At 51.7% G+C, this 22624-nt stretch overlaps 4 protein-coding genes across 4 annotated transcripts; 3 read left to right on the top strand and 1 right to left on the bottom strand.

Annotated features, from left to right (window-relative positions):
- Window positions 1–2897: 2897 nt before the first annotated feature.
- Window positions 2898–8017, top strand: CDV56_107758 (DNA-binding E3 ubiquitin-protein ligase SNT2; the record flags this gene model as incomplete). The annotated part of the gene is made up of 3 exons (XM_026761377.1): window positions 2898–3567; window positions 3626–4109; window positions 4171–8017. 3 exons carry the CDS (start codon window positions 2898–2900, stop codon window positions 8015–8017), a joined length of 5001 nt encoding a protein of 1666 aa, XP_026614877.1.
- A 3693-nt stretch (window positions 8018–11710) lies between these two features.
- On the top strand, window positions 11711–14963 carry pdeB (3',5'-cyclic-nucleotide phosphodiesterase PDE2; the record flags this gene model as incomplete). Its single annotated transcript, XM_026761685.1, has 5 exons — window positions 11711–11915; window positions 11968–12568; window positions 12622–12684; window positions 12737–12903; window positions 12967–14963. 5 exons carry the CDS (start codon window positions 11711–11713, stop codon window positions 14961–14963), a joined length of 3033 nt encoding a protein of 1010 aa, XP_026614878.1.
- Window positions 14964–17402: 2439 nt separating this feature from the next.
- Window positions 17403–17887, bottom strand: GNG1 (guanine nucleotide-binding protein subunit gamma; the record flags this gene model as incomplete). The annotated part of the gene is made up of 3 exons (XM_026761852.1): window positions 17403–17465; window positions 17531–17588; window positions 17736–17887. The coding sequence occupies 3 exons, from the start codon at window positions 17885–17887 to the stop codon at window positions 17403–17405; spliced, it is 273 nt and encodes a 90-aa protein (XP_026614879.1).
- Window positions 17888–19557: 1670 nt separating this feature from the next.
- tif32 (putative eukaryotic translation initiation factor 3 subunit EifCa) lies at window positions 19558–22346 on the top strand (the record flags this gene model as incomplete). The annotated part of the gene is made up of 3 exons (XM_026761915.1): window positions 19558–19599; window positions 19683–19907; window positions 19972–22346. Coding segments are annotated over 3 exons (2642 nt in total), but the record flags the coding sequence as incomplete, so codon positions are not given.
- Between the last annotated feature and the right edge of the window lie 278 nt (window positions 22347–22624).

Genomic DNA, 22624 nt, shown 5'->3' on the forward strand with positions numbered 1-22624 from the left:
CATACCAGACAAAAATTCGAAATTTTATTTTGTAGGTACAGGGAACCTTGGCCTCCTATGGATAGGTATGGATATTCTGTAATCGTATCCAACGTTGATGCTTACTGAAGATTGGGATCTATGTACCCTCTTATAATGTCCTCACCTTCGCACATTCGTTATTCACATGTATCCTCTTCTGTTCAGTAAAATGAAATTCTAGCTGTATGCACGATACCAAGTTCCTGTGCGACTATATCGACCACCTCGGATGCCAGAGTACCTCTCGGCCGTTTCGACTGCGGAGCATAACCACGCACTACATTACTGGATTATTTTTCTCAATGAGGCGATCGCCATCAGTAGGTAGACTACATTCTATTTGTATCTCCAGGAAGTCCAGGGATTCTTGATCTTTTCTGGAAAGAAGGAACATGGTCGCATGGCGTCTTCCAGGACCGATGTTGATGACGGAAAGAAGGTCAGGATCAGGTCCAACCAACACACATGCTGCCCTACGTGACAACATTCCAGCCACAGCCTATACTGGGACTTTTCTCTTCTCTTTCCTTTTCCCATATTTCACCATACATTTTCCGTATCAACTCCAGGTTTTCACCGATCGTTTGCTTATAGCCTTACGTGGTGTACACAGTCTGTTGTGGATGGGATCCTTTATTGTGTACTTGATAGATATTGGGATGCTCCATAATGCGTTACTTTCCCATGGCCCCATGTTCCGATATCATCATTCATCATTCTTTGCATCGGGTCGCTCGGCCCACAACAGACACGCGCACACACAATCCTTTCGAAATGACTAAATCAAACAAACCCAGCGGGAACCACCCATATAAAACCACTAGACTAGACCTGCCTACATGAGTAAATTCTCCCGCTAGCACCAATACGTAGATCACCCAACGGGTCAACAGCCGCCTTAACCATTATGAGTATGACTGAGCAAGGGGACCAGGAGATAGACTAGTGTGTGAAATAATCGTCGGTCCTGTCCATCTGTCGAGTGTCTTCCGAAAACTGGCCCGTCTAAGCGTCCAGTGTCTTGCCATGACCGACAAGACTGCAAAGGATAGTGATCCCAAGTCGATGCATTAATGTACTAAGAAGAAAACAAAATACCAAGCATAACGGCGCGGCTGGAGCAGCCAGCACACTGGAACAATCCAGCAACTACCTTACCTTACCTAGGTACGGAGTACCTTAACCTTGTATGATACAATCTATCCATCAAACCGAGTCAAGGAATATCATTGAGGATAGGGAGGACAATTGCACATACTGGGAGTTCAAGTCTTTCAAGGGCTCTCTTTCACCCTCGGATTTCCCGCCTCACTCAGTCGATCTCTTCGTTCTCTTTACCCTTCTTCTTTTTCCCTACCGTCCTTGACTAAACGCCGTAGATACTCGGTAGAAGTAAATCTCCTCTGGTTCGTCCTTTGGTGGAGGACCCGTCATATTAACATATCGGGACTAGGGGGGCAAAAGGGACGTGGTCTGGTCGGGATCCTCTCATCCTCTAGTTAGACGGCTTTCCTGATTCTCTGTCTGTCTTTCTCATTGCCTATCTTCTTCCCTCTTTCTTCTCATTATTGTCACTATCCTCCTTCTTCTCATCATCACCATCGTCGTCGTCCAAGACTCCTCTCCTCGTCCCTTGCCTCGACGAACTCATCTGCCCTTTTCCCTCTTCCTTTCCTACCCGCCTACTTTACTCTTCCCGCTTCGGTACCTTGCCAACTTATCTTGCATCTTTCCCGACAACTCTCCTTCACAACGCTCGGGTCTAGGCAGAGTTCTATCCTGGGCTTGTACTGATTTGATTCGATTCGATAAATCCTACTTACGGAGTATTGGGACACTACTACGACCTACCAAGTCAAGTACCAACCTAGGTAACCTTCTCTACTTCCATTCACTTGACTTTTTGACTTGGCTTTGCCTCATGGACCTACATGCATACATACTTTAAACCACCTCCTACTGGCCCATATTACCTCTTCATTGCTCACTCACCCCACGAGTCTTCCCCCGACACATACACCTACTTACGGTACCCAAGTGGCTTTGCTTTTGTTTTGCTTCCACCGCCGTCACTTTAACTTTATCCTACAGCATCTCTCTCTCTCTCTCTCTCTCTCTCTCTCTCTCGCTCGCTCTTCTTCTACTTCTTCCTCTTCTTTTCTCCCTTCCTTCTCCACCACTACCCCCGTCATCCATTTCGGTCTTTCTGACTCTCTCTCAACCTTCCCGTCTCCCTTTCATTCCTCTCATATCCCCAGTCATATTCCCCTCGTGGCTCGTCTAACAGTTCTAAGCTAGCTTTGTCTTCCCTGGTGTCTGGTAGTCTCCCGCCTTGGCCCAATTTTGAAGGTTATCGATCGTGATCTTCAAGATATCCTGCGCCTCTTGTCCGACTTTTTCTTGACACGCGATTGACCCTTCCCACACCCCCTGCGGGAACTGGTCCTAGCACCACTTTTCCATCTCGCAACCAAGTCTTCCCTTTCCGAACTTGTTTTGCGTAGGCATTCGCATCACGGGACTCTACTCACTTTCCCCCCTTGACGTTCTGGCTTGCGTTCGCTCGGATGTCTTCAGCTTTCACTCATCCCCTGCACAACCAAGTTTGATGAGGCATCGTCCTTCCGTCGCGGCCCGTATTTGAACCTTGCAATATTTTGTGTTCAAGCCAAATTGGGGGTTCGCTTTCGCCTCTTAACACCGACGCAACGCTGGCGGTACGCTGCAGCCACCCCAGGCTCCGTGTAATTCTTCTCACCTTTCAACCGCTCTGAGGGCTGGTCATGGCCTCGGACAGGTCGCCGCCCCAGCAGCAACAGCAAAAACAACAACAACAACAACAACAACACGTGAAGTCCACCTCACCATTACATCGCATGCCCACTTCTGGTCAAACATCCCGAAGGGGATCCGCGGATTCTTCCACCGCCCAAGGCAACGCCACGGCGAATGAATCATTATCGCTACCCATGACAGCCAGCGCAACTCCTTCAGAGGCTGCGGGTGCGGAGCCGCCCAGCTCCTCCGCCACTCCTGCGCCTTATGGCACTCGGTCCAGGGGTCGCAATGCGCCTCGCCCCAACTACGCCGAAGATCGCGACATTGACATGGATCTCGAACTGCTTCCACCCTCAGCACCCAAATCATCTAAGAAAAGTGGTGGTACAGCTGCCACTAGCACTACTAATGGTGTCAAACCCGACGGCGAGAAGGCTACATCATCATCAAGTTCCCGAAAGAGCCTAACCGCGGTGAATGGACCTAATGCCGCAGCCGCCAAGGACGCGATTCCTGGCACGTCTTCTTTTTCAGCGAAGCCAGACGATGGAGCCGGTTCTTCGAGTTCGTCAAGGAAACGTAAACAGCCGGCGAGCTCTACGAATTTGAACCCCACAAATGGAAATGCGGCCAAAAAAATCTTTACCACTGCTCCAAGCGCGGACCCCAGCCTGGCTGAGTCCAACATGGTCTCTTTCGAGAACCGTGGTGCCTACCTCAAGGATGGCAAATTGACTGCCGATGACGGCACAACGTTCGCCGTGAATGGTAAGTTATTCGAAATACAATGCCTGGTCAGCGATTTTTGCTAAATTCATACATTCAGATCATGTTTACCTCATTTGCGAACCTCCTGGAGAGCCATACTACCTTGCTCGGATCATGGAATTTCTTCCGTCTAAAGATAAACCCAATGGACCCATTGAAGCGCTGCGAGTCAATTGGTACTATCGACCTCGTGATATTCATCGCATCGTCGCAGACACAAGGCTTGTCTTCGCTTCCATGCATTCCGACACATGTCCGCTCACATCATTGCGTGGAAAATGCCAGATCAAGCATCTATCGGAAATCGACGATTTCAATGCGTATCGGAAAAGCAGGGACTCGTTTTGGTACGACAAGATGTTTGACCGTTATATTCATCGCTACTACGAGGTCGTTCCGACCAAGAAGGTGATCAATGTACCAGCCAATGTCAAGAAGGTCCTTGATGAACGTTGGAAGTTCATCCTAGTGGAGATAGGAAAACGGAAAGAACTGTTTAGTGCGGTCAAGACCTGCAAGCGATGCGGTTTGTACGCTGCTAGGTAGGCGTTTGTTGATAGAGCGATAACATCCTTTGACGTTCACCACTGACTCATCTTATAGCAATGACTCAGTTGATTGCGCTGTCTGCCACAATACCTATCACATGCACTGTGTGCGCCCGGTCCTCACCAAGAAACCCGCCCGAGGGTTTGCATGGGCCTGTGCAGCTTGCAGCCGTGCACAGGAAAGGAAACTTGAGGCTCGAAACACGCCCATCATCGGTGAAGCTGCAGCCGAACCGGAGGAAGAAATTGCCGAAGAAGAAGAGGAGGAGTCGAATGGCCTTCCTAACGGTACCAATGTCAGTACGCCTGCTCCGGCGGAGGAGGAAAATCCTCGTCCAGCGACGAAGGAACAGATTGCGCAAGCTCGGATGTGGCCCTACCGTTATCTGGGGATTCATTGTCGGGTGGAAGATGCGCTCGATTACGATGACCGCATCTATCCTCGAGCCAGTTCTCGATTGGGACCACGGCATCAAGCGATCGTCAACCCATGGCCTGGCCGTCCCGTCGAGTACGCCAAGCCGATTGATATCAAAAAGAAATATTTGAGTCGCTCTGGCCGCAAAGATTCGAAGCTCTCGAAAGAGGCTCAGGCAGCAATCGAAGCAGCGAAGCAGGAAATTGCAAACCGCCCTAAATGGGTCATGGATGAACCAGTTGGATACGTGCGACGCGGCGAGGACGAGCCAGTTCAAATCAACGGCAAGCCAGCCCGTACTGCCGAGTTACTGTTTAAGATGCCCACTGCAACGCAGATCCCAAGCCGGGGCGAAGATGATGCGCCTGGAGCGGAACTCAGTCCTGCTGATCGAGAGAAATTCATTGACGAATACATGGAACGGGCCAAGGAAATCGCACCTCAATTAGGAGAGGAGAAGTACTCTACAAATTTCCTGGATAAGGCCTTGGAGCTTCTCTATGCAAACAGTTTTGATGCGGAGGCCGCTCTCGCGAAGCTGAAACAGCAGAACAAATACAAGGACCTGAAGGAACCGCATTTGCGCCCCGAGGAAGTGAAGTTGTTCGAACAGGGCGTTGCCAAATACGGATCAGAGCTGCGCAATGTGACCAAACACGTCGGTACAGTTCCGCATTATCAGATCGTTCGATTCTATTACATGTGGAAGAAGACCCCGCGCGGTCGGCAGATTTGGGGCAGCTACGAGGGCAGAAAAGGCAAAAAAGAAGCGAAACGACATAATGCCAATTCGAAACTTGTGGATGACGTGGCTGATGACCACGATGATTCGGCTTTTGACAATGAGAAAGCGTTGGAGAAGAAGCGTGGCTTCCAATGTAAGTTCTGTTCCACGCGGTCTTCGCGGCAATGGCGACGCGCCCCCGGCGTTCCGCCTGGCACCACGACCCCGAGCGAGCCATCGAAGAAGGACAAGGGCCCACTGCTCACGGTGGCTCTCTGTCTTCGCTGTGCTTTATTGTGGAGAAAGTACGGGATTCAGTGGGAAAGCGTGGATGAAGTTGCAAAGAAGATCGCGCAGAGTGGCAACAAGTCCTGGCGCCGCCGAGTCGACGAGGAATTACTGACGCAGCTCCTCCTCTCGACTGAGACACCGATCAGTATCAACAGTGCCACAGCAGCCACTGCGGCCTCGATCGGTGTGCCAGTCAACGCGAACCCGCAAGTACAGCCACAAGAGTCCAACAAGAAAAAGGCAAAGCCCAATGAGAAAGAGAGCACAGCTACTTCGACTGCCACATCCGTCGAACCAGCACCGAAAAAGAAACCGGCCCCGGAAAAAGCGCCAGAGCCGCAACCGATCGTTCCGGATCCTCCAAAAGCCAAAACACTTCCCTGCGCCATTTGCAACAGGCTGGAGCCTTTGGGCGACCAACACTTGTCGTGCCGAGACTGCCGTTTGACTGTTCACCGCAACTGCTATGGAGTCAGTCCTTCGCGTAATTGTGTGAAGTGGTTGTGTGATATGTGCTCGAATGACCGAAATCCCATGATCTCCACATCCTACGAATGTGTTCTGTGCCCTGTGACCTGGACGGAGCATGAATTGATGGAGGCGCCAAAGGTATCGCACAAGAAGAAGACGGATCGTGATCGGGAGAAGGAGAGACTCGAGAAGGAGATGGTGCAGGAGGCTATCAAGCTTTATCGGCAACGGCAAGAGGCTGTAGGCAAGCCAATCGGTCCACGAGAACCGTTGAAGCGAACTGCCGGTAACAATTGGGTTCATGTCATGTGTGCTGTCTGGACCCCCGAGATCAAATTCGGCAATGCCAAAGAGCTTGAGCCTGCGGAGGGATTTGGACTTATCGCGGCAGACAGGTACAGGGACGTGTGCAAGCTCTGCAAGACCACCAAAGGTGCATGCGTTACCTGCAGTCACAGCGGCTGCAACGCCCGCTTTCATGTGGGCTGTGCTTTTCAGGCACAATACACCTTCGGGTTCAACATCACGCCGGTCAAAAGTTCCAGACGGGACACAGTGAGCAGTATACGACTTGGGGAGGAGGTGGGAGCAGCAACAGCGGGCATATGGTGTCCACATCACGCTCCTTCATCCGGCCTTCATCAGATTGGTGAAGTGACCGGAGAAGACGGCTTGAACGCACTTCAACAATTCGTTCAGTCGTACAAGCAGGCAGACTTGACCTTGCCCGGGACGGTTCGAAGAGCAGCATATGTACAACAAACGGTCAATGCTTCTCAGCATGCAACGACCGCCGGAACTCGGCGCGCCTCCGCCATCAACGGTATTGTCACTGCTGTCCCTCAATCTGCACCCACCACGAAGGAGAACCAGAAACCCGCCCCGACGGCTCCAGAGCCACATCCGGATGAGATGGAGATCGATACCGGAAGCCATGCTCCCCGGCAAGTTTCGAGTCCCGAGGTGGAGCGGAAATGCGGTCGTTGCTCTACCTCATTCAGTCCTCGGTGGTGGCCGATCGACGGTTCGCGGCGAGCTGCTGTCCTTAACAGCAGAGGCTCGAGCATGAATGGAATTGGATTGAGTTCTTCCAGCCCACCATTCCTTTCCCAGAATCTATCCCAGCCTTCGCTATCCAAGCTGAATGGCGATTACAGCTCGATCCCAGAGGGGCCACTCTACGAATGTCATAAATGCTATCTGAAGAATGCTACAGCCCAGCCATCCCCAGAGCCTCGACCGTCTCCCTACTCAGCGCAGCGGCCAGTCCTGCCTGCTCCTCGAATCCCCGAATATCATGGGCATCCTTATGGACCACACGCGCATCCGACTCCCCCTCCGACCAATGTTCTCCCGAGGCCGCTCAGTGGCCCTCTTGCTCATGGCCCTGAATGGTACCCGGCCCATGAACAGCGGCCGACTGAGCTTGCCGATGGTAAGTTGCGCAACGGCTTGCCAGTTCCGGGATACCATGGAGGACCCCCAACCGTCCAGACTCATCCTCTCAATGGCTTTCAACATCCGACGCCACCTGCTCCCCACGCTCCTCCTCCTCCTCCACCTCATTATCCCGGCGGTGCGCCTCCACCTCCGCACCAGCCATACAGTGCTCATCAAAGCCCGTATGCGCCTGTGTCCATACCATCACCTCACCCATCCCATGCACCGGGCCCTCGACCGTACGCATCCTCGGCGTCACCTCCAACGGCGCAAGCGACGATCGTCCGCCACTCTCAACACTCTCTCAGCGCTTTGAACGGAGGCCCGCCTCCGCGAATGTATTCTGTGGATCGCATCCTCAGTGCCCCGACACAGTCACCCCCAGTGTCGCAAGCGCGTATGGATCCCCGGGGTTTGTCGTCTCCAGGCAAAATGGAGGACACGCCTCTCAATGCGGCCGGAGGAGCGATGAGCGCTGGCAGGAGTTCGGGTGTCAATGGAACACACGGAGGATCTGGGGCAAGCGCCAGTCCGTCCTTGAAGAATCTTCTTTCGTAGGGTACGGTACGCGAGTAGGCAAAGTGGTGGATTGCGAATGTATGATAGTGTTTATTATTTTCTTTTTTTGCTTTCTGGCATTCAAAATGGGGTTGGGAGTTCTTGTCATCATGAGCGCCATTTGCAATTTGTCATCATTATCTTGCTATTCTTTTTTCTCTCTCTCCCTCTTGCATGTTCGTGCTTATGGGAGCCATATCTACAAGGAAGAGGATAGAGCATCATCTTGGGGTGCATGGGTTGGGGTCTTGTCAGCGCTCGATTGTTGCAGCATCAGGCTATCTATCTATTGCATTTTAAGAGACGAACAAGCTTTATTTGATCAACTCAAAATCGTACTGTATTCTATTGTTAGTAAACAGAATGTGGGTGTCATCATTATCCTGACTTTGATTCTTGCCGATCAAGGAGGTCAATTCGGGGTGTTGTCGCATGTCTGAGGGATCAGTCAAAATTAGGTATTTATCCCTTGGCTTCTCTTCCCACTTTCAGATCACCGCGATCATTCCAGGAAGAGTTGATAGATACAGGGTAGGCCGTCGGCCAAGATCCGACATGGTTTTAAGCCTCAGCTCTCTTTGCCAATCATCCCTACTTATCTTTTCATAATGCTCCGACGTACGTATGGTAGATATGTTTACGTGATGATTTTAGGATATGGAGGAACTAAACTACTCCGTCGCAGTAGGCAGACGCTAGGGGGATTCTGAAATCTGGACCGTCTCCAGAGCGGAGCCACAACGTACTACTCACTAAAGTACGTGCCTAAGTGTACTCCGTACGGACTATGGAGTAAGGTACCTAAGGTATCTGTATCTGAGTCTAGTAGTACTCGGTAATGGTGCCTGAGCAGTGGCTATCAGGATTGAGATTCTACTACCACGGAGTGAATAGACTCAATAGATGGATAGTAGATACTTGCTCTGAGGAGCATCACATGAATGTGAGTCCCTTGATGGAAGTTGCCACATAACATCATTGTACTTACCTAATACCTCATCGCAGTTAGGTTTGCAAATTGCAGCGGGTTGTAACTTTGAACGGCGTGCCTAAGGCACCGAAGATAGCTGTAAGGCTGTAAGTACCTTACTCTGTAGGACTGTCGGTGGCACCAGATCACGTCAGTGGTTGACTTGCCACTGATCGAATATTGCATCTGTGGTGGTTGCGCCCCCTGAGGATATAATTGATTGATTAATTTTGCTTTACTTCAGACTGTTCCATAGCCCCTTAAGTCATGGCTGAAAGGCTTAAACTGCTGTGTACTCTGTAATTACTATTGTGTCAAGCATCCAAGGTACTCGGTATAATTTTCAGATACTCTCAGGCAGCAAAGTTCATTCATAGATACATACTCTCAGTCGAGTAATGTACCCCGGTGACTTCACATTTGAATAGGGAAGATACAGAGTACGTACCTACTTCGGTAAGGGTCAGTTTGTAAATCTGGATAAAGGAAATTGCGAACCATAAATACCCGCAAAAGATATCCTAGGTACAATCTGATTTGCTCAGCCAACATTCTAGAAGACGAGCGGAGTGCAGTTGTGGATGAGATTGCATGGCTTGGTCAATCCACTTTCCCCACTTACTGCATCTTGAATTTTTCTTTTCTTTTTCGGTCAGGTGTCTGGAAATGGATGGTATTGAGCATGTTCTGTTACTGATGAAGAGATGGATGTTTGCGCAAGAATTAGGTAAGTATCTATCTAGGATTCTAGGTACTTGAGCTCGAGCTTGATTCGGTGCCCAACTGCAGTGCCCTTCTCTGTACTACAGACTCGGAATGTTTCTAGATGGTTTCTTGCATTGTTCTCCTTGCCTTTGCCTTTTTCTCTACAGGTGAATCATGCAACTCGTGCACTGATAAATACCTTATGCCTGGTTCTCGGCATAAGGTAATTGAGGATGATTGCAAATACATGTAGGTGTACCAATGACAATACCAGTATTACCTTACCGACCAAGTACCTAAGGATCGGCCCCATCGCCGAGTCTGACGACGCCCGCACCCGCTGTGCCGCGACCTTCTGGAAGACTGGAAGAAAAACCCAAGAAGAGTCCTCATCTGCACAGTACGACCACAATCTACAATAATAGTAGATGGATCATGGATGTACATAATCGTAATGCCAGATACTAGATAGATATTGTCTAGTCGATCTTAATTCTAATCTGAACCGCTAGCACTAGTAATTAATTGTCTTTAGTCTTTACCTTAGTCTAATCACTATACCCTCATAGTCATAACCTCATTCCATTCCTCTCCTCTCCTCCTCCACTTGGACTTGGACCCTCCCCAAGATCGACTAGTCCCCTTCTTTTTGCCTGTCTTCTCTCCTCCTTCTGCTCCATCAGCCTCAGTGTATCTATCTACCTTAACCTAGGCACTGTCAATCTCCATCATCGTCATTCCATATCTTTTCTTTTTTTTGTGAACTTTTTTTTTTTCTTTTTCCTCTTTTTTTTTGAACCTTTTTTTCACCTTTTCCACTCCATCTATCAAGACCATCTTTTTACGCTTTACCATCAACTATCTAGACAGACACCATCTCCTTTCCACCACTTAACCTCATTCCACACTAGTGGTTGTCCTCCTCCCTTGTCCCCCCGTTACATCAACATCAATCCTCACCAAGGAAATTCGACTCGTGCGACAATTCCAGTCTTTGTCCTCCCTGATAGACAAGACCTGGTGGTTCAATCGCCTCTGTCCATCTCCGTGCCGTCTCTGCTCCGCCTGGCCCTCTCGGAGGCCCATCATGGCATCCTGAGAATTCCCCCTCCCCCATCCAGGACCTCGAATTTCGCGTCCGTCTCGGCTAGGCGATTCTTGAATACGTTGCGATTCCGATTCTTCGCTTTCTGGTGGATTATCGACCGGCGTGTATCTGTCTAAGACGGCCTTGGGTGTTCTGCGGCAATTGGTGCTCCCTCCCGACCGTTTCACCTCGCCGCCCCGATTACCATTCTCTTTGATCGATTGATCATCCCCCTGCGATCCGTCGCAGCGTGTCGCTTTATCTCTCCCTCTTTCCTTTCAGGAGATTTATATTTATTTACGATTCAAAAGTGAGTGAATTGTGATGTTACGTGTGGATTTGGTGATTGCGACCAGAGCCGGCATTTCTTTTGAGTTGGAGACCAAGGGTGCGCTACTGCAGGGCTGGACTGGACTCTGGATTGTCTCAGAACGAGACATCTAGGCAAGGGACTGCTGTCTTTCCTCCCCCGCAGGACAACAATCGAAGCCCAACCTGCTGGTGTGTGGGAATCTGCGGCGAACAAACTCATTGTTCGGGATTGCGCTGCTGGCCTGGATCGTCATTCGTTTGTTTCCTCATCGTTCTCTGGGCACAGGGCCCTTGCCTTTGACTCCATTCGCTTGCATATACTTTTGTCACATTCAGGATTATGGCGACCAGGAGTGCTAATGCCATTTCTCCAGAGTTTATAGAATCATCGTCGAACCGAGTCTCTCGTTACAACATTGCGCCCCGCTCCCATACAGCTCTTCTGTCCTCCGCTCGTTTTTTTTCCCTTCTACCGGACTCACGCTCGACGATCTGGTGTCCGCATACCATATGAGACCAAGGCCAGACTGGGCATCTCTTTCTCTTCCTTCTACTTTTCTCTCTTCCGCTTTTCCTTAGATCTGTGTGAGCTTTTATCTGAGCCCAGAATCTCCTGGCGATGGGCGTACCCAAACCGGCCGATACCATGGATCACGTCGAATGCTGCGCAGTATATATCGATGATCGCGTGCAAGAGGAACGATGGGTGGACCGGGATTCGTTTGACTCGACAACCCTCGCTCCCCGCAGCGACACCATTCGTGATGATGAACCTGAATCGTTGCGATCGGACGTCGCGCTTTTGTTAGAAGTGTGTAAACAAAGTATGCACTGCTCCTTGCTCCGTCGCTTATATTCATGCTGACTGAATCGCAGTATATCTCTGTCATGTCGGGACGACTCTCGCCGCCAAACTCGCCGAGCTCTCTGAGAGTGCCAACAGTAAATGCACGCCTATTTTCGCTTTCTTCGACATTGAACTTGGTCGCAAGGAGGACTCCGTCCGGGATCGTCGCAAAGCTAGCCGTTCTTCGTGGCCGGACGTGGGACCTCCCTCTCCGACATCTATCCGTCGCGGTTTCACCTTCTCCTCTCAATCTGACTCCTCCTACGGCTTGCAGTTGCTCTCAGGGGTATCTGCGGACATTCAAGTCTCCGAGATCCCAAACCTGGTCATACCGATTGCGGTCTTGCGCCACTCGTCCAACGAACCAACCAGCACTCCTACAACACAACCGTCTGCCACTCCCCTTTCCGATCCGCAGCAGATTTCCAAGTGCTTAGATGCAGGCGCGGTCGACGTTCTCACAACACCGCTGGACAGGGCGAGAGTGCAGGGCTTGATAGTCCATGCCTATCGCGTGCACAAGTCGGCGCGCAAGGAACAATCTCGCTTCCTCGCCAGGAAAAAGTCGCGGAAACAATCGTGGGTGGGCGTTCACGATGAGCAGCCATATGCCTACTTGAGAGAGGCAATGTAAGTGCAATTTCGCATAATGCTGCTATCGCAGTGCTAATTTATTCTCGTAGGGTATCCAAACTCATGAAGGGGATCTGCAACCCCGAGGAAGTCATTGAAGAGTTCCAGGACAGGTGTGTTGCTCCCCTGCCTTCGAGTTTCTAACCACCGGCTAACGCATAAAAGGGATCTGGATGTGAGTCCAGAGCGGCAGAAAGTTGTGAGGAAGTTCATCGGGAACTGGAACTTCACTGCTCATGAGTTCTCCGAAGACGAACTCGTGTTTGGGGCCTGTGAGATGCTTCAGCATGCTTTCACTCTACCCAACTTAGATCAGTGGCGATTAACACCATGTAAGTGATTTGCGGGGTTTAATACTTTGGGGATTTGACTGACGCAGGACCGTTCTTTCGCAGGTGAACTTCGAACTTTTCTGCTCGCTTGCCGCGCATCGTACAATTCATTTGTCCTCTACCATAATTTTCGACATGCCATTGATGTGCTGCAATCAGTGTTCTGCTTCCTGGTGCATATTGGTGCATTGCCCCCATATGGCTCTGCTGGGCCCAGTCCTGATTCGCAGTCCTCCATCGCATCTCTCTTGACACCGTTCGACACTCTGACCCTGCTCATCTCGGCAATCGGCCACGACGTCGGCCATCCCGGAGTCAACAATTTCTTCTTGGTCAAGCTCAACGCTCCGTTGGCGCAACTGTACAATGATAATTCGGTCCTGGAGGCTTTCCACTGCGCTGCATTCTCTCAGATCCTGCGTCGCCACTGGCCTGCGGCTTTCAAGGATAGACAACTTCGGAAACTACTCATCAGTTCGATCCTGGCGACCGACATGGGTGTACACCAGAAGTTCATGGAACGGCTGGGGTCTCTGCAGGAGAAGTTCTACGCGAATGGCAAGTCTGTCGATGGCTGGAAGCCGCAGGATATTGAAATTTACAAAACACTTGTCTGTGGCCTTTTGATCAAATGTGCCGACATCAGCAATGTGGCCCGGCCGTGGGATATCGCCGAAAAATGGACCAAGATTCTACAGGAAGAATTTGCCAATCAGGGAGAGATGGAGCGAGAGGTAGGCATGGAAACTGCTTTGTTCGGTGGTCCACCGGAGCTGGGCAACGTCTACAAGCTCGCCACCGGTCAGATCGGGTTCATGTCCATCTTCGCTCTCCCTCTCTTCGAGGGCGTTTCGGACATTCTGCCTCAGCTGCGGTTCACAGTCGAGCACATCCGGACCAATCAGACTCGCTGGCACTTTCTGGCCGATATGGAAAAACGGAAGCAGTCGCTGCTAGACCCGCGTTTTGAGGGCGTCCTTTCCCCTCGGTCGCAGAGCCCGGCCGCAAGTTTCAAAGGTCTGCGTGCACCGCTGAATGAGAGCTCTGCCAGGTCGGCGCTTCAACTTGACGACCCGGCGACGGAGCGACGCGCAGCCACCGACGACTACTTTGGGACGGTTGAATCATCTCCGAGTGATTACAACGAGAACACCATCGTTCCTGTCGTGTCGCCAGACACCCCAGGCCCATCGATGGATATCACAGGCAGTCCAATGCTGCCCGTACCCTCTCGAAAATCCTCCAGTGTTGTTCCTGACCTCGCTATGATCTCGGTAGCCGGCACGTCTCCTGAGAGGAAGGGATTGGAGCAAGCTGGAGATTTCGATGGGCAATCTGGCCAAAATTCCAGACGCTCCTCGAGGGAGGCGGTCCTCGCCGCCGTCATCTTTGCCAACACGTCCGATGACCAGAATCACTCCAACTCCCATCACACCAGTGGTGAATCCACTGAAAGAGAAGTAGAGCGCCCGAGCAGTTCTCGGCAGGGACCGCAGGGCCACCCTTGCCATCACGCCAACACCAACTCGACCGGACGCGGCTCAGGCGCACCGAACTCACAGCGCAACAGTTGCACGCGTACCCACAGCTTGAGCACATACAGCAATACCATGACGCCCATTTCTCCCGCCACCAATGCAACCAGTTTCGTCACTGTCGACAGCGGGGACGAAAAGGGCCATTCCCGGGAACACATCAGAGACGGGCATGACGAGTTCGACGGTGCACGGCCGGGTTCTTTGAAACAGTACTCCGCCGGCGAAGGACCGTCCGAGGGTGACACCCATCTCAGCGATACCAACACCTCTCATTCACACATGGATGACGGGAGCAAGAGTCCCATCACAACATCCGTAGTGGGGAACGGTTCCAACAGCCCCGCACATTCTACGACGACAGCTCCGAGCATCAAGAATGAGGGACCTCCCCATTGGGATGACCCAATGGCCGGTGAGCAGCCTCCACGCAGGCTGCCGAAACGGCGGAGTCGCCTTCGCTTGGCGTTCTGGAAGCGCAAAACACATCATTCGCATCACCATGAGCTGAGCGGGGAGACCTGAGCGGCCTTTGCATTTCGCTTCACCTTCCCCTCGCCGATGTTCCTTTCTTGTGATTTTGTTTCAAGGTGTTTGGCTCCTGGCGATACATGGTTGGACCCAAAATGGAGGAATGACGAAAGACTCACGAATGGTATATCCGCTGACGAACTTGGGCTTATGATGGATTGCATGATTCTACGACTGGGCTTTGGAGGAGTGACGAATTGCACCTTGTGCACGGCGCTCAGACAGCCCACACTCAATCATACTTGCATACATACAGTAAAGCAGCGTGGCCAGGCAATAATTCGGGATTGTTCAGTTCCAATTATGCCCCGTCCTCGCTTTAGAACTGCCGAGTGGCTTGGGCTCGGGGAAGTCTCCTCCTCCAGCTATCAAGTCTCGTTCTTTACTCTTTCTTACCCTCTATATTCTTTCATTCTTCATCTTTCCTTACCTTATTTGCTTTATTTTCCTGTGGGGAATCAGCTTTGATCCCCAATGATGCAACGCAGACCGGCTGGGATCAGGAAATCAAATTAGAAATGGGGCGTGGGCTGGCGTTCAGAGGATCCAGAGTTCACCCCATGCGTGGACTGAACTGTATCATTTCTTGTTTCTGTGACATTCTCTTCGTTTTCTTATTGCCATTGTCGGTTCATATGAACACGGTCTTCGAACCTGTTGTTCATTTTTCATGCTAGGTTCGGCGAGTCTTGTTCCTGTAATTGATGCTAATCTTTATGTCCTGTCAGTCTGACAAGCTCAGGATTGATCTTCATATATAGAGTTGAATATAGGACTTTGCCTTTTACATCGGTCATCACTAAGCTTGACAATCCTCACACTTGCCCTTTTCCTTGTCATGACTCTCTCCCTGGTCCTTCCCATTCCCCTGCCTCAAGGCCCGATCCGTATGCCCCAAATCCCTCTGCGGATCAACAACATTCCTCACCCGACTCTTAAGCACCTTGACCTCTATCCACCGTCAGCACCATCCAATTACCACCAGCAATCAAAACACAAGCCCCAAGACCGGAACAGCAAGACGAAGAAAAAAAAAAAAAAAACCACATACCAGGAAACCCCCCATCAACCCTCCGATCCCAGAGCACACTCTCCCGCACCTCCATCTCCGGCCCATGGCCATGGCCATGGCCATCACCCGCAGACGCAGACGCATACGTAATACTCACAACGAACGTGCCCCCCGTACACGGCACAAGAGCCACCTCGCCGAGTGTCGTCGAGAACGTAGAGAGGAGTTCTTGGGCGAACTTCCCGCGCGCGAGCACAATCACATTAGCGTTAGCGTTAGCCCTGGCACCGGTACTGGCACTGGTATCCTTTTTATGGATCCTAACGAGGGGAGCAAGGACGTACGTAAGCGGCTCTGAGCATCCATTTACATTGGGTGCAGTATTTGATTGTGATCCGGGGGAGGTGTGTGGTTGTTGTTGTTGTGGTGGGGGGATTTGAGGCTGAGGTTGGTGGGTGTTGTTCGATTGGGGGGGTTGGTTCGGTCATTTTTTCTGGTTTCGACCAGGGGGAGAGTTATTGATCTCTTGCTCTTGCCTTGCCCTGGGGGGTGTAGGTGGTTTGGTGGTTATTTGCTGGAGAGCTGGTGAGATGGATGTTGTGGGAGGTGGAAGCGGATGATGATGTCAGCGGGTGGGTGGTCTGGAGGGCAGCTTGGTTTATATCTGATGGTTGAGATGGTGTGCTTGTCTACGGGCATCAACTGGTAAGACATTGATTGCTGTATTAGAGCTGGCTAACCAGCGATATCTACTTTACAAGATCCTGGGGTTTCGCTCTCAGCCTCAAAAGCCGAGGAATGTGCTTTTCGAACCCATGAAACACCATCCGTACCAATCACTCACTCACTGCAGACAAAGGAAACATGGCGGAGGAATCACAATCACACGAATCGCGAGACAACAAAGACCAACGTGGATAGAAGAAGGAATTTTAGAAGAGAGAAAATAGAGAATATAGAATGGAAGAAGATCAAGTCAAGTTGGCGCATCCTCAAGTGCACCACGGATAGCTGGACGCTGAGATCAATGATCATCCCTTGGGCGATGTGATGTGATGCGATGCGGTGCGACGCAAGCTTCGTTCAGTGGTAGGCCTCCCGGAATCTCTGCAAGACCAGCGCGCGTTCCTCCAGTCGACCCGTCATGGCCGCACAATTGCCCACAGACACAGCCGTCACGATTATCGGTTTCATGTTCGGTGGATGAGGTGTTTTTCAGTTATCGTCGTGATGATAGAAGCGGGACGCGGTGTCGCATCCCGAGAGTCCAAAGAAGATGACAAAAGTATTAGGCGAAAGGAAGAGAAACGGGGCGGGAAATCATGCCAATAGGGAATATAAAATCGCAAACAACAGCTTCAAGGACAAGTCGAGCCGTTTTCAATTTCGGAAAAAAAAAAGCGTTGAATGTCATGACACCATTACATGACCGTGCAGCAGCCTCCCTGTTGCTGAGGAGCATATGGATCCTCGCGCTTGTCAACCTGCGTTTGTGTCAGCACTCCGCCTGCCGACCACTTTCTTTTTCAGATCGAGGTAAATCGCATACCTGGCCCCATACAGACGGTACCATAAAATCACGAGTATTGTTGCAGTAGTTGATCAACCTGGGCAGAAAACGTTTGGTGAGTATTCGGGTCAAGTCCGGACGGCGGTCGGCAATTGGATCACAAATGATCCCGTAGCTCATCATAAGATAGATAAATCGACGAAGACGATGACGGTTGCGAAGACAATTGGAATCGGACACTTACGACATGGCAGCCTCGGACACCTTCACTCGAGGACGATCCAGATCCTCCTTTAAGCGAGCATTGAGCTCTGTCAAGCGACGATATTTGAGATCGGCCACACTCTGCTTCTTGTTCTTGACGTCTCCCCCCGATCGCAGCTCGTAGGCAGGCATTTCGATTCCGATTTCTGTGAGTCAACACCAAGATTCGAAGGAAGTGACGAGAACGGTTGAGGACAATTCCCTACACGCGACAACGGGGTAGGGAGATCGTGGGAGTTGCTGAGCGCTGGTGGGTAGGGTGGTCTGGGTTGAGGAGAAGCTTTGGCGCGCTGAACCGGGAGAGTAAGGGGAAACCGGGAAAAGCGGGCGCAGAGACCACGAAAAAGGGAGGGGATTACTGAACAGTCAACAGTCGACACAGAAAAGAGTGAGAGGGCGGGAGGATCAGCGTTAGGAAACGAATGGATTAGTGGGGAAATTAAGGAAAGGAAAATAAAAAAGAGTAGAGGAAGAGTGGCAGAGTATCCGAAGAAGAAGAAGAAGGAAGACGAAGAAGAAATGGAGGAAGAAATGGGATCCTACTATTGGAGAGGGAGCGACGGGGGAAGATTATTATGATTATTACTAGCAATAATAGCAGGACAGGACAAGACACCAGGAGGAGAGTAGACAGATAATAACTAGATACTCTGTACTAATCATGAAAAGGCCAAGTCCACTCTCGGAGGAACAGAGAGTTTCTGGCTATGTGGGAAAAAGGTGATAGACAGACTGATCGTACTGACTCTAGAGTAGTGAAACCCCCCTGAGCAATGGTGCGGTGCTACGGACGATGGTCTTATTTAAACTTTTTAAAGGTCTGGATGGATCAGGCTTAGTCTTGGAGGGATTTTTTTGGTGAAAGCGACAGGAACAGAGATTTGAAATTCCCGGTCCTTTGAAACGGATTGAGAATGGATGTCATCTTATGTCTACCTACATCCATCTACTTGATGCTTTTCGATGTATGGGATTTCCATGTTGAAGTATCTCACGTGGACCCCCTCATTAGCGGCTGGAATGTAAGAATGTATCAGACTGTCACAAACGTACCTTACAATACACACTACGTATCTAAGGTAGAGAGACAGTAAGCAATCACGTGATTGTACTGCATCTCAAAGCCGGTGGTGTCTCTACTCCTGTATGGAGCCTGGGATATTCGAGTAGTCATACAGATCATTTCAACGATACACATGTTTGATTGGCCTTGAAAATCGATCGGAAGTAGTAGATCCGAGTTCGAATAATGTAGATATGTAATCTGTATCTAGAAGCTGATATTTCATACAATCGTCCAGATGGCTCTCGGTCGACAAGCAGTTCAGGAGCCAGTTGACTGGTCAAGCAGTAGCGATTCGAGGGAATCGAGGCAGATCCTAGCAAAAAGAACAATCACTTCATCTATGGATGCAAGATTCCAATCATTCAAGATGAGCATCATCGATCTCAATATGACTCTTTTCTTACCACTCACGAGGTGGAAGGGTATTGTCTACCAGTCACATCACGTGACATGCGGTCGCTTATCCCAAAGTGGGAACCCAGTCGGGCCTGTTTTTTCGTGATTCTCCCACAACGACGCATCGCCGCCGCCCTCACTTTCTTTCTGGCCGACCGTCGCGTGGCAGCATCATCAAGAAAAGGGCCTTTTTTACACTGTCGAACAGTGCTGCCCGCCCGTCGTTGTGCGATCTGCCTTTTTTCCCTCGAGATTTCTCCAGCCTCGATCCGAGAAGCCTCTGTGTGCCAGCTATTTTCACCGGTATAATCTTTAAAACCCACAGGGTCCATCGCCCACCATGCCGCCTCCACCCCATATCAAACCGGAAAATGTCCTGAAAGTGAGTGGTGATCTTGGAAATACTACCGGTAGGATTCTACAAGTCAGAGACCGGTAACTGACCTGGTGATTCTCTCACTGCAGCGGGCTCAAGAACTTATCGCCGTGGGCCAGGCTCCCGCCGCCCTCAATGTCCTCCACGAACATGTCACCTCTAAGAGGACGCGCAGCAGCCCGATCGCCTCTCTCGAACCTGTCATGCTCCTTTTCGTTGAATTGTGTGTCGACCTTCGCAAAGGAAAGGCTGCCAAGGATGGTCTCTACCAGTACAAGAACATCGCTCAGAACACCAATGTGGGAACCATCGAGGTAGGCAAGAGGAACCCTGATTTGTGGTATGATCCGCAGAGGCTGATATATGTGCTGCGAATAGGTCGTCCTCAAGAAGTTTATCGAACTCGCCGAGAAGAAGGTGACCGAGGCCCAGGCCAAGGCCGACGAGATTCAGTCCTCTCTGGAGTCTGCTGCCCCTTCGTCCAGCGTCGAGGATCTGGAAGCGATCGAGACTCCCGAGACCATCTTGCTTGCTACGGTTTCTGGCGAACAATCCCGTGACCGAACCGACCGCGCTGTCGTCACTCCATGGCTCAAGTTTCTCTGGGAGACCTACCGTACCGTCCTGGAGATCCTGAAGAACAATGCTCGCCTTGAGGTCATGTATCAGACCACCGCCCTGCAGGCCTTCCAGTTCTGCCTGAAGTACACCCGCAAGACCGAGTTCCGCCGACTTTGCGAGCTGCTCCGTAACCACGTTCAGAACGCTGCCAAGTACTCCGCTCAGATGCACGCTATCAACCTCAGCGATCCCGACACCCTGCAGCGCCATCTGGACACCCGCTTCCAGCAGCTGAATGTCGCTGTTGAGCTGGAACTGTGGCAGGAGGCTTTCCGCAGCATTGAGGACATACACACTCTTCTCAGCCTCAGCAAGCGCCCCGCCAAGAATGTCATGATGGCCAATTACTACGAGAAGCTTGCACGGATCTTCCTCGTCAGCGAGAACTACCTCTTCCATGCCGCCGCCTGGAACCGCTACTACAACCTTCTCCGCCAGTCCGCCGTTGCTCTTGCCGCAGGCCAGGTTACCAAGAAGGAGAACCCCTCGGTGACTGAGGCTGACATGACCAAGGCCGCTTCCTTTGTCCTTCTGTCTGCTCTGTCGATCCCCGTCATCAGCACCTCTCGCTCTCGGGGCGCCTTGGTTGATGTCGATGAGGTCCGCAAGAACAAGAATACTCGTCTGACCAACCTGCTCGGTATGGCTCAGCCACCCAGCCGTGCGGTTCTCTTCCGGGATGCCCTGAACAAGGGCCTGCTCAAGCGTGCTCGTCCCGAAATTCGGGATCTCTACAACATCTTGGAAGTTGACTTCCACCCTCTCTCCATCTGCAAGAAGATCACCCCCATCCTCAAGCAGATCGGTGCCGATCCCGAGATGGAGAAGTACGTCCTGCCCCTGCAGCAGGTCATCCTCACCCGTCTCTTCCAGCAGTTGTCCCAGGTCTACGAGTCCGTCGAGCTCAAATTTGTCTACGAGCTTGCTCAGTTCCCCGACCCCTTCCAGATCACCCCGTCCATGATTGAGAAGTTCATCATGAACGGATGCAAGAAGGGCGATCTCGCTATCCGCGTCGACCACATCTCGGGTGTTCTGACCTTCGACACCGATATCTTCTCTTCCGCCAAGGCTCTGCACCCCGGCAGCGCCGCCGGCTCCGCCGAGAGCGAGGTCGGCTCCGTGCAGCGTCTTCAGAACACCCCTGCTGAAATCGCCCGCCTTCAGCTCACCCGTCTCGCCAAGACCCTCCACGTTACTTGCATGTACGTCGATCCTTCTTATAACGAGGCCCGTATCCAGGCCAAGAAGGCTGCTCAGGCCCGCGCCGAGGCTGGTGCTGCCAAGGAGCACGAGGAGACTCTTGCCCGCCGTGTCCTCATCGAGAAGAAGAAGGAAGCTGCCACCGATGCTCTGCAGCGCAAGCAGAGAGAGGAAGAGACCCGCAAGCGTATTCGTACTCAGCAGCTGCAAGAGGCTGAGAAGCAGAGACTGCTTGACGAGCAAAGGGAACGCGAGAAGAAGCGTCTGAAGGATGAACAGGACCGCATCCGCCAGCAGGAGCTCAAGAAGCAGCTGGAGGAGCTCAAGAGCGGTGTCAAGGGCATCGACATTAGCGAGATCGATCTCGAGGACATGGATGCCAATCGGCTGCGCGCCATCAAGCTTGCTCAGCTCGAGAAGGAGAAGAACGAGCTCAATGACCGCATCCGCACCACTTCCAAGCGTATCGATCACCTGGAGCGTGCTTTCCGTCGCGAGGAGTTGAAGCACATTCCCGAGGACTACGAAGCCCAGAAGAAGCGTGACATGGAGCTTTACGAGGCCATGAAGGCCGAGACTCTCAAGGAAGCCGAGGAGAAGCACAAGGAGGCGGTTGCCCTCAAGCACCGTCTCAGCCGCCTGGTTCCCACCTTCAGCAGCTTCCGCAAGGAGGTGTCGGAGAAGCGTCACGAGGAGTTTGAGAAGCGCCGCAAGGCCGCCGAGCGGGAGTTTGAGGCTAAGAAGAAGCAGCGTGTCAAGGAAGTTCAGGAGCGTCGCCGTCGCGAGAAGGCTGAGCGTGAGGCTGAAGAGCGCCGCAGAATGGAGGAGGAAGAGCGTGTCAAGCGCGAAGAGGAGGAGCGTATCGCCAAAGAGGAGGAGCGCAGACGCGCTTTGGCTGAAGAGAAGGCCAAGCGTGAGGAAGAGAGAAAGTCAGTTTCTCCCCAGTTCTAAAAATTCTATTCTCATGGTTACTAACTTGCGTTGCAGGAGACTCGACGAGATTGCTCTACGGCAGAAGCAGCGTGAGGAGGAAGCCGAGGCTCGCCGTGCTGCTAGAAAGGCTGGCTTCACAGAACCTCCCGCCCGTGCTGCTGAGCCCGAGCGGACCGCGGAACGCACCGCTCCTCGCCTTAACCTTGCTTCTCGTACTGGCGGTGCTCCCAGCTGGAGAGAGCGTCAGGCTGCCAAGGAGGCTACCGGCGCTGAC

This window comes from Aspergillus thermomutatus, assembly GCF_002237265.1.
Source record: "Aspergillus thermomutatus strain HMR AF 39 chromosome Unknown NODE_82, whole genome shotgun sequence".
NCBI lineage: Eukaryota > Fungi > Ascomycota > Eurotiomycetes > Eurotiales > Aspergillaceae > Aspergillus > Aspergillus thermomutatus.